This window comes from Calypte anna, chromosome 1, assembly GCF_003957555.1.
Source record: "Calypte anna isolate BGI_N300 chromosome 1, bCalAnn1_v1.p, whole genome shotgun sequence".
Classification (NCBI taxonomy): domain Eukaryota; kingdom Metazoa; phylum Chordata; class Aves; order Apodiformes; family Trochilidae; genus Calypte; species Calypte anna.
Window position 1 is genome coordinate 39,702,604 of NC_044244.1, and position 16,455 is coordinate 39,719,058.

Genomic DNA, 16,455 nt, shown 5'->3' on the forward strand with positions numbered 1-16,455 from the left:
TCCCCCCCTCCACGTTTTCTGGTTAGTAACCCAGTTTATGCATGCCTACATCCAAGAGGTGGTTTAAAATACAATGATCAGCATTCTGTAATCTTATTTCTCCCATGCCTTTCCTGCCTTTCATACTTGGTAGCATGTCTTCCCCTGTTTTGCTGACTGTGTTCTGCAGGAGACACACTGCATCTTGCTTCAGGCACTTGGTCTTTTCTGGGGAGGAGCTCAGGAAAGCTGGGAAGTAATATTTATAGGACTAAGGTGAGCAGTGGGTATTTCTTACAGCTGAAAATACTGATTATTCTGTGGTCTGGGGCTACAGTTGGACAATGTTTAAATAGTCACATGTGTCATTTTAGTTTCTGAAAGCTGACTTACCAGATTTATAGAGCATTTGATGCAATTCACAGAGTACAAGTGTTGGGTAGCATCTAGGATTACTTTGTCAGTATCTCAAATGCAGTGTTCTCTTATCATCCTTGCTGATACTGATCAGTATGTTTCAACTCCCAGCTTTGCCTGACAGCCAGTTACTGTGGCTTTTTTGGTGACAGAACTCTGTTTAGAAGAAACATTTGCTATGCACTGTGTGTCTTACAATATACATGTTGCTTTCTTCTTTTTCTTTTCTTTTTTCTTCTTTTTTTTCCCTTTTCTGAGCATCATCAAACATTCAGGCTGTTCCAGTAATTCAACAACTCACACTTTTTTTTTTAACTTCTGTACCATCTCTGCTATCGCTCGAATTGCAAGGACAGAACTGGAGTTTTTGGTTTCTTTTCACATAACCATTTTGAATTATGATTGGTTTAAGTCAGCTTTTAACTCTGTGGGTCCCATTAGCTTTTTTCAGTCTATAATTCACTTATTCTTACCATGTCTGAGTCTTCTTAATGTACAATATGCAGTACTGGAAACAGATGTCTAGGCTGTTTTCTGTGACTAATTTGCTGATCCAGAAGGAATGTCTTGTGTTCATTGAAAAGAAAATAACAGGTAGGAATTCTTCATGTTTAAGAATTATTCTTGCAAGAGCTATAATTAATCTTAAGGTGATCTATTACAGAACTTTATAGCTCAGTATTAAATAAGAAAGAAAATATTAATTCAATGAGAAAACACATTCTCAAGACACTGCAGGCTCTGAAATACTAGTGTTTGGTGTGGTGCACTCAAAGCACTTTTTTTTTCTCCTCCAGACTGGTGAAGTACAAAGGTTATGGGATGATGTTTTCTGTCCTTGAAGAGGAAGCTGCTGTTTTTAGCTGCCAACTGATGCTACAGATTGCTCTGCATGCCTTTTACTCTTGTCTCATCAGACATAAGTGGGGTCTAACTTTAAGGTTTATGATTCAGTTCAGGCCTAGTAATAGAGCAAAGTCTGTTGTTCCCTTAAAAGTGTGATTAGGTGGAAGGAGAGGATGTCAGATCAAAGTAGAGTGATGTTTGCAGTGATGCATCATCTCTCTGAAAGGGGTTGGAATGATGAGCAGTGTAATTAACCTTGAATTTCAGGGAATGGACTTCACAAATCAGAGCACATCTCACCCTAAGGTAAATTAAATTATTGACTTTAGGGCAATGTTATGCCATTAAGCCATCAACTGCAACTGGATCAATAGATGACAGGAGAAAGATTAGGTTGTTAGGAATTACAGCAGCACTGAAACCCATGTGAGTAGTGAGAACAGCTTTACAGAACTGAGTATCAAGAAGAAAGGAATCAGGGGAGAATAAAGGTTACATGTGAGCTGACTTCGTTGTTTTCAGGTTTAAATTGCAACTGTACTTGTTCAGTGAACCGACAGTGAGTCAACTGCTCTGTGGGTACAGTCTCCTCTGTTCTCCCCAACCTGAGCCATTTAGACTTACTGAGTATTAGTCCATGGTAGTTACAAGAGGGTAGTGTAATGGAGTGGTGTAAGATGAGGATTTTAGCATGTTTTTCTCTGAGCTTTGCTTAGGGGACCATTCTGAGCAGAAATACTAGAAATATCATTCCTCAGATGATTTGAGAAACGTGGTGGACAGAAACGTACATGGCAGAAGAATCTTTTCTAGGAATTAAGTAAATTGATCCATGATGTTTTTTTCTATCCTTCCTTTACCTACTGTCTTGCAAAGCACTTCAGCACTACAACCAAAGCAAGGTACAGCAGAACCTTGCTTTGCTCTCCTTCATGAGTGTGTGAGGCTTTCTCCATAAAAGCTCTTGGCTGGCACAAGAAAAATGTTCCCAAGCCATTTAGTTCATGATCATCTTATTCCCTCAAAGATTTACATCCTGTTTGATTGTTATAAGGCAGAACAACAAGCATGCTTATCCTAACTCTTTTTAAAATCCCAAATTAACTATGAAAAGAAAGGATACTTCTAGCTCCTTGCCTGGTAAAAACTAAACTTAGGTGATTAGGAACCATGCTGAACCGTATCAAATGTGGTGAAATCACTGCATGTTTTAACCTTCTTAACTAATATCAAGCCTCAGGCATAAAAGAAAAATATAGTAGTACATATCATGAAAATCATGCTAATAATTCTCCCTGTAATGTCTGTCTCTGAAATGTATGTGTCTGGTTTCATATACACCTTTAAGTGACAAGAAAATAGAATATTGCGTTATAAAAAATTAATTTCTATCTCCTAATGTGTTTTTGTACCAAATAGAAATGTTTTATGCAATCAAATATAAGGAGTGTTGGGTCGTTTTTTGTTTTTAGCTTCCCCAGCACTCTTTACCTTACTTGTAACTGTTTCTGTAGTCCCACATTCATCTGAACTGGTTGCTGCTGGTTTGAATTCCTAAATACATGGAAGAGACGTGAGAGAGAGGACAGGAAGGGAGAAGGCATTTTGCACCAAGTTGAGCTGCTTACTGAAACAGCTTCTTCAGGACAAGAAATATTGCAGCTATTCTTGCAGCCTAGCCTGGATGATTTTGACTTGAATGGGTCTACCATTTACTTCTAAATGTGACAAAACAGAGTCAATCCTTTGTTTAGATTTCAACTTGAAAAGCATGTGTGCTGGTAGCTGCCTGTAAACCACCAGTGCTTGATGATTATGGACTGGAGTAGCAATGGTGTGTGTTGCAGCAACAGCTTTTGTGTGTCATCAGCGATCCTGCAACTTGAATGATTAAAGAGGATAATCCACTGCCATTCTCCAGGGCTCTTATTCCATCTTCAAGCACCCTCCCATGCCCTTGTCTACATATATCTGTAGCATTTGCAGTAAATCTTCCAAGTTGCATGTTGAAGTTAAACATCAGCATGGCGTTGGCAGTGGTAAGGCCTAAACACTGCATTTTGGGATGACCTGGCCTGCAGAGTTCTTTGCCTGCAGGTTATGAATGAGTAGCAGAAGCTCCAGTCACCCAACATCTCTCATGCCAACAAGTGGGAGTCCAAAGCTGTGAATGGATTCTCCACAGTAACTGCATCATGGCAAAGATGAACAACTGCTTGTTGGGCACAACTTATCCTACTTGGAACTTTGAAAGTACTTCTGCAAGACACTAGAGTCTGAGATATCATCTTACTTTTCTGATCTATCCAGAGACATTAAATATTACACCATTTTTTGGGAACATTTACTGCTCTTTCTGTTGGTTTGGCTTTGATTATATGGCAGTGATTCTGGGGACAGAATTCAAAGTAATTAATTGCAACACAGATTTTTAGAACATGGATTTTTTTGTCTGAAGCTGAACCTTAACTCTTACACAAAGCAGTTTACAGACAGTTTATTACAGTGGGCTTTGTTTCAGCTTTATAGTTAAGGTGGATGTCAAGTTACCATAGCTACACAGCATGATGTGGGCTCCAGAGTGTATTCCAGGAGGATCAGGTGCAACTTGTAAATACAGGTATCCAGGAAAAGGGAATTGGAGTTTAGTTTTAGAGGGCTTTCTTATCATTTTTGTTTACAGTTAATGCAGGTGAAAATTAAAGTTACCATAATCCTAAGAGTAAATATCCTTTTGACACCTGAAAGAATCTTTGTTTCAATTTAGTGCATAATTGCTTTGTTAAATAGAGTTGCCTCCTTTTAAATATTATCTTGGTATAAATATTCCAGGCAACTCTTATTAACGTAATCTGTGGTCAATGTCATTTACATTGTGCAGCTTCCCCATGTGACAGGACTGGGGATGCATCCTTCCCATAGGGCTTCTCTGCACACTCTAAAAAATACCAGACTTCCTTGATTTTCTTCCCATTTAATAGAGATAGGTCTGTTGATGCCTGTGGATAAGTGAGCAGAGGGATTTTTGTGTGACTTGGTCACATCAGTTCATGTTGTCTTATCAGGTGAATATAGGGATGCTTTGCAGCCTATTACAAAACACAAGAACACTGCTTCTTGTGCAGCTCTGTGTTACTGCAACTTCTCCCAGGTTGTTAAATACCTGTGAGACCAAAGCTTTTGGAGATTAGTGACCTCTGTGCCATTCAGGGTGATTTCTCTTTCTGAGAAAATGCCCTGCTTCTGTGCCAAAGAGCCCTGGCACCTCCTGGGATACCGTCTTTTCGATCTGAATTGCATCCTGTTGTTAGCAATTCTAGCACATATTCTAGCACATAGCCAAGGAACCAAGAAGTGACCTGAGTCTCAGTGGTGTAGAGGTGGGGAGCTTTTGCTCAAAGAAGTGTGTGCTGCTGGAATGCCACGGTGATGCTTCAGGGAAGCTATGGGTATGTTTTGGCTGATTTTTGGCGGGTCAGTCTCTGTGCACCCGGCCTTAATCCAGTGAGCTGGAGACAATGGTAAAGCCAAAGATGTGTCAAAGATTGCAGCATTTGTCACACAGCTCTGTATTGCCTAGCTGTGGCTCAAACTAAATCTGATGATCTCAGCCCTGGCACCAGCTGGTTCAAATACCATAAAGCATTCAGACCAGGGTATAGTGCTCTACATTAAATCAGGGTCATGGAGCTTGTAGGTTAATTTTTTTTTAAGATGCAGAAGTCACTATAACTCTTTTTTCCATTACCAGTGTATTAAATCAGCTTGAAACATTTGTGAGGCTGACTCAAACTTAGGGTTGCTACATCTTTAAATTAAATAGTCTGAAAGTTATAAGAGGGTGTGCATGTATTTTTTTTCCTTCAGTTCATAGAATAGCTTAGGTTGGAAGGAACCTTAGAGATCATCTACTCCAACCTCCTCCTCCCATCAGGGATGCCTCTCAACTAGGCAGGGTTGCAGTTAACATTGTTAGGAACAAGCCTACTCAGATTTGAAGTATTTCAGAGCTATAGTGAAAGTAAAATGTAAAAAGTAAATGATCTTTATTGTTTGCATTCTAATGGTGGCAAGAAGAATGGTCAGAAGACCCGGATTTTTCTCTCAATGCCTTTTCAGGACCCTTCTAAGCATTTCAGTAGCTTATCAAAGCTTGCTTGTTGCCTCCAAAATAAATTTGTTTCAGTGATAGCCTTGGTGATGTTAGTCATGGAGATGATGCAGAAGTCCACAAGTATATTGGGTTTTGAGAATCCACTGAAAGGTAGTGTATTTTCAGGTTACTGGAGAGCTGTAATTTGGGAATGAGAACTGATGTCTTTATGTAGGTAGAGGGGAAGACAGGTTAGTTTTTGTGGCAGAAAAAGCCAAGATGACTGCTTATGTCCCAGAGTTTGTTCTTGTTGTCTGACCAGCTGATTCTAATGAGAAGCTGCTGTGGTCACAAATTCTCCCTCCTTTATATCCCTGGACTTATCTTCATACAGCCTCAGCAGTGCTAATGTAGTAAGTGTTTCAAGGTACTTGTATGTATTCAAAGGATGCAGAAAGAAAAAAGGGTTTTAGTGTTCTTAGCTTGGGAATATAACTGCAATTTACATTAGCGTTGCAATGATAGTTAACTATCATTTAATTTTGTCCTGACATTGCTTGCTGGCTGTTTTTTAGCATTTAGCACCACTTCTTTGTTGTATTTTTACTAGTTTTCTCTGACTTTTTAAAAGACATCTTTTATTCCCCTAAGAAAAGTTTTATTGGGATTGTTTATAGTGGTAAAATACATCTTCATTCACAGTCCAAATTTATAACCAAATTCCTTGTGCTGTGTGAAGCCTGGTGTCTGTTGATTTCATAGGAGTCTGACGGGACAGCAGCTGAACCTCAGATGTGCATAGATGGGTTCCTCCGATGCCTTCTGTCCTGGAAAACCAACACTTCTTCTTGGAGAGGGTCTGTGTGGGTTGTGTGTGTCCCTGTGCTTGCTTGCAGAGTGTGAAACAATTCCTTCCAACTTCATGAGGTGGTGGTTGTGGTTCTGCATGGGAAGCTGCTTGCATGGAACAAGAAATCCTCGCAGCTCAAGGTGCTGACTTCTGCTAGGCTCATCCTGTTGCAGCCACATAGGTACCAGTACCAAAGCTCTCTGGTTTCCTACTGCTGTAGGTTCAGTTGGTGGGGTGAGGGTACAAGATGCCACACAAAAATGCCCAGCTATGCTATTAGGTGCTTAAATAAGTGCCTGCGGGGGTACAAAAGTTTAGGTGTCCAATAGTGAAGTGTTGTTGAGCAAATAAAGACATGCTGTGCTGCTGGTAATACCACTTTCCTCTGTTAGTGTCCATCTGGGTTACACTGTTTACCTCAGTGCTGCAAAGAGGTCACTAAGGTGGGAGGAAGTAAAACAAGTGGCTGGCAGATAAAGTGCAAGAAATGAGCAGAACAAACTGGGACTGTGCTTGGGGTTGGATCTGAAGCATGGGAAAAGAGAATGTTAGCTCCTTTGGTCAGTTAATTTAGAAAGACCATTTAATTTGGTTAGTGTTTAAGATCCTCTTTTGGTGTTACACCTTTTTGCTACAGAGAAGGCCAGCAAGAGGAAATACTTGGATACAGATGAGAAAGATGCTTCTAATGTTGAAAGCCACTGGGCTTCAGAGTAGTTGGATGCACTGTGTGATGGGGGTTTTTAAACTGTGTACTGGTGAGCATGCTCTGAGGGATAATTCTGCTTTTACAGAAGATGACCTTGTTTATTAAAAAAACTTTCTTGCTGTTTTTTTTTCCTGATCCTTTGAACCAAAGCTGTTGGTGTAAAATCCTAAAAATCAAAATTCAGTCTCTGTATTTGCTGCTGACTCTGGAGACAGTAGGAATATTTCCTTGCTGAACTCATATTGTGGATAAAGTCTTGAATTTTATTCACTGTATTTTCTTCCTCTTCCTTTTCATGTTCAACCCCTTCCCTTTTATGGTCCTTTAGTGAACGCATTCTGAAAAAAAAACCCCACCTCAAAGTAGTGCTGCTACTAGATAGACTTGTAAACCCATCAGACATCTTTTTAATGGAAAACCAGAATCTGCTTTTTTGTGGTGGTGTCTGAATGCCAACAGAATACTGCTGCTTTTTTTACTACCCCATTCTTTCTGTGCAGCCCAGCTGACAGCCTGTATTGATTTTGATTGTAGATTTATTTTCAGGAGTTTTTCAAAGGCTTATGTGCTAAGCTGTGCAAACAAGATGATTTTCAGTTTGGGTCTCATCAAGAAGGTCTAATGCCTTGGGAACTACATAGAATTAATGCTCTTGTGAGTGAGGGATTTTGGGGGGGATTACTAAATGTCCTAGTGTTAATCTTCTTAAAATAAAATAAAATAAAAAACACAATATGCAGGAAGTTTTGGGGAACAAATAGGCATGGTAGGAAAAGTACCTTGTTTACCAAAAATTTTTAAAATCTAGACTGGAACCTCAGCTGTAGTTTTATTCTGGGATTTATGTTAATAATGTTCCAGCTCTCTTTAACTTTACACATTTTGTATGGCTTGAGGTCTTTTGTAAAGACAACCTATGCATGATTTATACATCTCCAAAAGGCATATTTCTGTCAATAAATTACATCAGTGTTAATAGATGCTTTGCTTCTTTGAACTTTGGATGTTCCTTTTGTGCACATGATGCCTCCTGACAGCAATTTCCCTAATAATGTGTATTGACCAGCTTGACTAATATGAAGGAGCTGTGTCAGGAGGTAGCCAGAACAGTCACCGTATGTGGAAAAGAAACATGCTGAGTAAAAGCAGGATGATGGTGGGGGGGTCCTGGCTCACAGGAGTGGCCAAATGGAGGAGACAAAGGGGCAAAAAAGGCATTGCTTAGAGGTGTTTGTAAGGGGGCTCTTCAGGGAGCAGTGACTGGGATTCTAAAATTACAGTGGATTCAGATTTGCAGATGGCACAGACTGGTGCTGCATAAATTACAGTGGGGCCATGACCTTCGGACTGCACAGCCCTGATCCCTGGGAAACGTGGAACCATTTATTAGTGGAGTTGAACACTTCAGTGCCCGGGGTGCACACTGGCTCTGGAAAGGACAGGCAAGGCACAGGATGCAAGTTATTTAGCATATGATCATGCTGATGTGTAGATAAAGTGCAGTCCTGAGGGAATATTAAGACTGTGTATACCAGTTCCATGTGAGTACCAGAAAAACTGCAGTACTGGTAAAACCCTGGGAGGATGCAAAAGCAGCACCAGATTTGCAGAACTGCCCTGGTTATGTGACCTAAATGAATTTTGTCTGGTTTATCTGAAATATTAAAGTTTACTTCAAACAAACACACAAAACAAAATGACCCCAAACCTGATATTAAAAAGCTTCTTAAAGTAGCAGAAATAGACATGATGAGAACCAAAGGCTGGCAAAAAGAAAGCGGCTGAATTAAATGAAGTTGCATACTTTCTGCCAAGAGGATGATTAATCATTGGAACAAGTTCTCAAAATAAGGTATTTTCCCAGGTATTGTCTAGTCAAATGTGATTAACTGGGATTTGTGAAGAAGTAACAGAATAAAATGTCTGAAATGCAGGAGGTCGGCCTAGCTCATGTAATTCTACTTAACAGCAGCTGTAGCTTGGTAAGCCTGTGAAAACTCCCTGAAGGTGGCATTATGGATTTCAGCTTGCAGAAACTGTAGTAGTGTCACCATCTTGACTTGAATGAAGACATCCATGTTGGCTTTTGGATTTCAGTGGGAATAAACAATTAGTATTTACATAATCCTTTCTATTATAAATTTTCATGCTTACATCAAAGCTCATCTAATCTAAAGCCAGATAAATGAACATAAAAGTAGGGGCATGGCCAAGGGAATCAGCAGCAGACCTGGAAAAAAAAAACAATGTCTCCTGGATCCCCGCTGACATAAACTCATTTTCTTGGGAAGACTCAGCTGTCTGAAATCCAGCATGTTCTCTAGTCTGTATCATTTTTTTAACTCCAGAAGGCCAAACATGACAACATGAATTGAGCCCAGAAGATCACAAAACCATGGTCTGATGAAAAGCATAAGGTATCCTACGAAATAAAATATTTACCTATACATATATTTTATATATATAAAAATTAAGCTCCTATTTACTATGTGATTTTTATATAAATATAAGGCAACAGTTCCATTAGGCAGGAATTCTCTTCACACAGGAAGCATTGTGCTCAGCTCTGCCAACAGTGACTTCCCTAAACTCGTGCAATGGTTTCTTCAACTGTGCACTCACTGAGATGTTGACTGCACAAATTTGTTCATGTCTGAGCACTCATAGGTCAGAACAGCAAACACACACAGGTCTCCTGTTTCTTATGCTGTCATTCCCAAATGCCTACAGTCACTTGAAACGATTCACTTAAGTATTAAAGGTTAGTACTTACCCCTTAATTTTTTATATTTGGAGTTAACTGTCATCAAGATATTTTCTTTAGTTAAAAACAGTTACTTCTACAGTATTGCTGTGATCTTACAACAATAATTTTTTGCACATAAGGAGCCTGAATAATGAGGCTTTCTGAGGTGTAAGGCTTTGATTTTTATGTTCCTGGTGTATGTGCTGCTTGTACACAGCACCAAGAAGATAAGTGTACAGATGCTGGGCAAGCTTCCTAGGGACACTGACAAATTAGATCAGCCTACCAAGAAATTTTGATTGCTGATTTTAAACAACAGTGATTAAGATATATGGAATGGTGAAACCTTGTGTTTAAAATTCTTTGTACAAAGGGGGGGGGATTAATTTATTTTTTTTTTAGTGATTGATTTGTATGCCTTTTACAGGCTAATGCAGAGCAGGTGGCTGCAGGGTCTGAATGGAGGCAGCCCCAGGCTATCGTGGGTCCTTGGCCCCACCTGAGGTTGCACCATGTGGTGGTGGCAACAAGGTCATTTGCTATGCACTGAATCAGGAATGTTGATTTATTACATGTAATATTACATGGCCCCATTCACTCATGCAGCACCATGGCAGTAAGAGGTAGCTCAGATAAATTTCAGAGCTACAGCACTTGCATGGCAAATTGAGCCCCTGGAAAGTGCTGTTTATTTAGGCCAACACAGATCTAGCACTTTTCTTTGTGCCGAGATGCTTTATTGTTGCTATTTCTGGAAGAATTGTTTAGAAATCAGTAAGGAAGGTGTTGCAGGCAGAGGTGTTTATGAGATAAAGGGTGAGATTTTTTTCAAAAGAGCCTTGTAACTGTGATACCTACAGAGTGAAATGGGTCACCAGCCAGGTGGGAAGTGTCTGTGCTGCTTGGCATCACACCCTGGCAAGGGCTCTATGTTTTGTAAAGCAGATCCTTTCTTGGTGGCACAGAAAATGAGGCATCCCAAACCAATGGCTGCTCAACCAAATGCTGGCTTCTTGGTGTAACTACTACCCAAGTGCTAGGTAGGGCTGGCTTGTTACCCTGATGCTTACCTAGGCATGAACAAGAGCTGCAAAACACCTCTGGTAGATGCCAGCGCTGTGGAGAGCATTTGGAAGTCCATTTTCTGTCTCTGTGGGGTGGGACAAGTGCTGGTGCCTCTGTCTCCTCTGGCTGCTGGTGGCTTCTCTCTGGGGAGAGGCCACCCCTGTCCTGTTAAACAGATGACTGTACCCCAAGAAGTTTATTGACTGGGGAAAAACAACAAAACAAAAACAAAAAACACCCACAAAAAACCCAAACAGCCCCGCCCTCCCCCCCCAAACAAAAAAACAAACAAAACCCCCCCAAAATTCCTGAAATTCCCTGAATTAATTTCCTTTGGAATAATGGGTGGCTTAAGCACTTGGCTCAGGGAACAGCCATGGCAGTGATTCCTGGTGAGTTGTACTGCCCAGGAATCCTACCCTAAATTAGTGCCTAGGAGAAAAGTGACTAAAGAAAGGCCCTTATTCTGTCATTATCTGTCACAGGGTTGGGGGATGTTCTGTGAAAGAGTTGTACAAAATGGCTTTGTGATCGTTGGGAGAGTTCAGTGTGTGAATTAATTTCACCAGCAGAAGAAAATTAGTGGCTGATTTCTGCAATGGAAGATTTAAGCTTCATTTCTTAAGAGACAATTAAACTCTGCCTGGCTTGAAATAATGCTCCATAGGTATGGAGGCAGAAGAGACTGAGGTGGTGTCTCCTCAGCACTTGGTCTCCCCCACTGTGTCCTTAGAGCTGGAGTTTTACCCTGCAGTTGCTCAGCTCTGCCTCCACCCAGTCCTCTTGCTGCATCTTCCCTGCAGAGATAGGATGGCTTTTATTTCAGAGTGTTTCTCTGTGGTGAATGTGATGAATGAAAGTACAAATATCACCTTTGTTTAAGTGGAGATTAATTTAAATTAGACTATTTCGCTCAGCTGTTCACATCATAGTTTTTTTACAATAATCCTCATTAGTTTGTGTAATTGTATTGCCAATATAAATTAATGGTTAGGAACTTCCGAAGGAATAAAACCAGGAGAATTATGATGTATGAATCTATGGGCATTTAAAAAAATATTTTAAAATGATTATTTGTGAATTTAAAAAAAAATGACAGAAAACAACATGTTCAGTTTTTTTGTTAAATGATGATGGTGTCAACCCTGAAATATTATACTGTTTCACTGTTCTTCACTGTACTTCAGATCTGTAGCTTTGTTTCCCAGAGGAGTTCAAGTAAATACCATAAGGCCTTTATCTTACTCCATTTGATTTCATTCACATATTCTGAGTTCTGTGACAATCTGTTTTCTAATGAATCAGCTCTCTACTTTTTCCTCTGCCTCAACAAAGAAAAAAAGTTCCTGGAATTGCCCTGTTTGCAGTGTTGTCAACTGGTCACAATATTCTAGATATTTCTTAAATACCTGTTAAAGTATGTTAATATGTTTTTTTTTTTAAAAAAGTACTTGACAAAGAGGAAACAAATGCTTTCACAGGTATTCTGTCAAAGCAGTGCATCTGTTAAGTGTGCTACTTGTCACCCTTTTTTGTGTTACACCCTGTGTACTACATCAAGTAAAATTTTGAGTTTACCTTAGTTGCTTCGACATGCTAGAATTGGTAGAGTTGTTTCTGCTTTCTGGGGTTATTTGGGAATTTTTATTTGCCTGTTTTTAGGACACTGAAAATCTCACATGTAGTGAGGTCCAGTCAGTACCATCAGTGTGGAAGATTTAGAAGGGTTACCAAGATAGCCCCTGTGAGGCATCAAATAGTGGGCTTTTGTTTTTCTAGTGTCCCACCACATCTGGGGAAAAGCAACAGCTACCTGATAGTCAGTGATGAGCTTTAATCTGGTGACATGTGTGGTTTCAGAGGCTGTGTTAAGAAAAGTATGTATGTTTGGATGGCAAATCTTATTTCATTTTTGCTAAAACACACCGATCTTAGGGAATAAATGAAGCTGCTGTCCAAAACTGAGGTTCTCCTACAGAGATGCCTTTTTCATCTGTGCTTCTTCATGTCCCCTGTCCACCCAGCTTCACTTCTTCCATGCAAAGCCTTCCACAGGCAACAAAATCCAATCCTGATGGAAAAATACAGTAGGGAGCTACTCAACGTGCAGCTTCTGGTGCCAGTTTTATGTATACTTATAGGTAACTTTCAGTAATGTTTTATAAGGACATGTGATATTTTCTTAGCAGATTGAAGTTGAAGTTTACCGGAGAGATTCTAAGAAACTTCCTGGCCTGGGAGACCCTGACATTGACTGGGAAGAGAGTGTCTACCTGAACCTCATCCTACAGAAGGTAACAGAGATGCTTATCTGCTTTTCATGGGCTATTTATGTAAGAGAGGTTTCAGGAAAGGGTTTGATTTGTGCCCTTTCCTCCCTAACTTGGGAGATGTGCACGCTTCTGGAGGATACAAAAGAAGCATGGTTTTAATTTTTCCTTTCAGAGCCTAAATGAATGTAAACTGAGATGTTTATATTATTTCTCAGTAAAGTCCTAATGACTTTCCTCAGAAAAATTTAATTACATCCAAGGGAGCTGGGCTGAATTTTATGCTCTGTCACAAAGTTTTGCCAAATGAAAGGCCTGGTCAAGTTCAATAGTTTCTGAAAATGAACAGAACTGTTAGAGAAGCAGCATTTCCATTAACATTGACAGTACTGGTGTGGCTGAGAGAGGAAACTGCTCAGCAGAAATGTGGTAAAGATGTTCTGTATTGCACTGGGAGTTTGCTGCTCTTGACATCAGAACTTTAATAAAACTTTTCTTTGGTGGTGGTGTAAACATGAGGCTAGTACAAATTCTTTCTTTATTTAACTCCTAGGTTTAGTTATTTCATATGTTACATTGGTGCTGAGGGAAGATGAATGTTACTGTAGTCATGGAGATCTCTTAAAAGTTTTTTTGATACAGATCTCTAAATGAGAGACTGCTGGCTCATTGCACACATCCTGGAAAATAAATTGTTTTCATTCTCTCTTCTCCCTCCCAAAAGTCTCATTGCAGAACTTCTCTGCAGAGAGCAGTTTCCACTTTTATTTGATGCTGAATAAAACTAGAATCTGTTTCCTGCAATCTGAAATCAGAGGTGCTGCTGCAGCTGGGTGTTGCTGTCCAGAGCAATATGCTTGCTCCTTACAATTTTTTTCAGGTTGTTTGGCAAGCTGCATTAATTGCTTCTGACCTCTCTATGTGGTGCTTGTGATTATTACTGTTTGCATTCTTCCCTTTTCAAAGGGAGGGTATCTTTTCCATTTCTGTTTAAAGTGTGCTTGTTTCTGTGTCATGCTTGTTTCACCAGCTGACTGGTAATCTAGTGTGATACAATATTGACAGGAGTTTCTTGACCCATAGGTCGTGCACCTCAGTAAGAATCTTTGCTGAGTTAGTATCACTGAGTTAACAAACAAAAGCTTGAAAATTGTAGGAGTTTCAGTATAGTAAAGAGAATAAAGAAAATAGCTATACCAAAACATCTTAATTTTTAGGCTAAAAAAATTTAAGACAATGCGTTCTGCTTCATTCACATGAGGTTTTTTGCTTTTCAAACTCTGAACCTTTATTTTCCTGTTTGCCCTGTTTTAGCTGGATTATGTGGTGACGTGTGCTGTGTGCACACGCTCCGATGGAGGAGACATTCACATTCACAAAAAGAAATCTCAGGTGAGATTACCTTGATTACCTTGTTATTACTGTGGATAAGAAGTTAGCATTCAGTAATACTTCATCCTAAAAGCTATATCTATACCATGGCAGAAGTTTTTTTTTCAGACTGTGCTCTGACAGATGCATCCTTGTGTGAATCTGTAGTCTATCTCTAGTGATATTTCCTACCAGTCATCTACATTTGAGATCTAAGTATGTTTTATAGCCCCACTCAAAAAAAAATTTAAAGACCTCTGCATGATTTCAAGATTTATATCTTTGCCTACTGGATATTAGAGGCAGGTGGTGGGCATGTGCTGTGGAGCTATGAGCTATGAGTAAACCTAAAATTGTATGAGTCCTGAGTTCTGTGAAGCCTTCAGGGTAAATCTGTAATATAAGGCTGTTAAATGGTGGACAGTTTACTGATGATTAATCTTTTCATCTTTTTACGAATTTCTTGTTTTCTCTCAAACCACTCATTTCTTCCATCTTCACACCAAAGGCTTCTGTCACTTGCTTTGTGCAGGCCACAGTTAATCCAGGGTTTAGTGTAGTGGAGGAGACTGAAAAATAAGCATGGAGGGGATAGGGACAAGAAATCATTAATCAGCTTCCAGCAGATCTTGCAACAACGTCTTCTAGTTAGCAGAAATTCTTTAGAAGATTCCTGTTGCCTCTAAAAAGCTATTTCTCCTGGGCATTTCCATTCCTTTAGCTTATTCAACTGCTTGCATAACTTTAAATGATTAGAAAGCATTGGTTTATTTTAGGTAATTTTGTTTGCCTTCTTAAAACAATTGTTGTTTTGCCTACAAACAAAAACTAGTGATTCTGATTATTATATTTGTAATCTGCATTAGTTAGGTGCATAATCCCCTTCTTTTGGGGCTGTTGAGACACCGCGTTACATCACTGATCTAAGCTTTTTATTTCTCATTGCAGTTACCACTATTTACTTGTCCAAATTTCAACCTGTGAACTTCTGCAAAATTATTTTGAGAAAAATCTGTAAAATATTGCATGCATTGAAAACTAGGAAGGTGAGGGTGAGAGACCTGCTCTCACTGCATGAGCTGTGTTCTGAATAAGGAGGGGGTTTTCTATTCCTCATTTGTAGTCACTCATACTGTGGGACTCCTTGTAAATTTTTCTTGCCCCCCCTTTTCTAAGAGATATTCAGCTCACATTAAAACTTACCAGTGCACACTAGTAATGTTTCAACATTTAGGCCACACCTCGAGTACTGTGTCCAGTTCTGGGCCCCTCAGTTTAAGAAGGATGTAGAGGTCCTGGAACAGGTCCAAAGGAGGGCAACCAGGCTGGTGAAGGGACTCGAGCACAGGCCCTATGAGGAGAGGCTGAGAGAGCTGGGGCTGTTCAGCCTGAAGAAGAGGAGGCTCAGGGGAGACCTCATTGCTGTCTACAACTACCTGAAAGGAGGCTGTAGCGAGGTGGGAACTGGATTCTTTTCACAGACGACCTTCAACAAGACAAGAGGACACAGTCTTAAGTTGTGCCAGGGGAGGTTTAGGTTAGATATTAGAAAGAATTTCTTCACGGAGAGGGTGATTAGGCTATGGAATGGACTGCCCGGAGAGGTGGTAGATTCTAGGTCCCTGGAGACATTTAAAAAAAGACTGGATGTGGCACTCAGTGCCATGGTCTAGCAACTGCTCCGGTGGGTCAAGGGTTGGACTAGATGATCTCTGAGGTCCCTTCCAACCCGGCTAATTCTATGATTCTATGATTCTATGATCATGAAGTTGATCTATGGAGAGAGAAAAGGCAATTTTATGTGTTGTAGAAAGCATATTTTGCAATAGGGCAAACCTAAGAGTAGGCTGTTAGTTTTAAATGAATATAAACCAACTTTTTTGGATCTCTATTACTACCCTGATGGTTCTTGCATTAGAAAGCATATATTACCCTGTCACTCTGCAGCCAGATGTTGAAATGGTAGAAGTGAAGCCTTCCTCAGGCACTGGGCTTGCTGTGCTACTACAGAGCTGCTGTGCTCACACAAGTGTAGTACCTGAGGCACAAAAACCAGTGAAAAAACCCTGACTTTACCCAAAATTGTCTTGCAGAATACAGTGATTCTTT

At 40.0% G+C, this 16,455-nt stretch overlaps 1 protein-coding gene across 2 annotated transcripts in view; it reads left to right on the forward strand.

The window, feature by feature from the left end:
- The window catches only part of KIAA0930 (KIAA0930 ortholog), a 73,815-nt gene that overhangs the window by 41,123 nt on the left and 16,237 nt on the right, over window positions 1-16,455 (forward strand). Inside the window, exons 3-4 of one of the 2 annotated variants that reach the window (XM_030455652.1) lie at window positions 12,892-12,999; window positions 14,290-14,367. In XM_030455652.1, the coding sequence (XP_030311512.1) occupies window positions 12,892-12,999; window positions 14,290-14,367 (186 nt within the window). The remainder of the gene's footprint in view (window positions 1-12,891; window positions 13,000-14,289; window positions 14,368-16,455) is intronic. The other variant, XM_030455656.1, reaches the window with a different exon arrangement.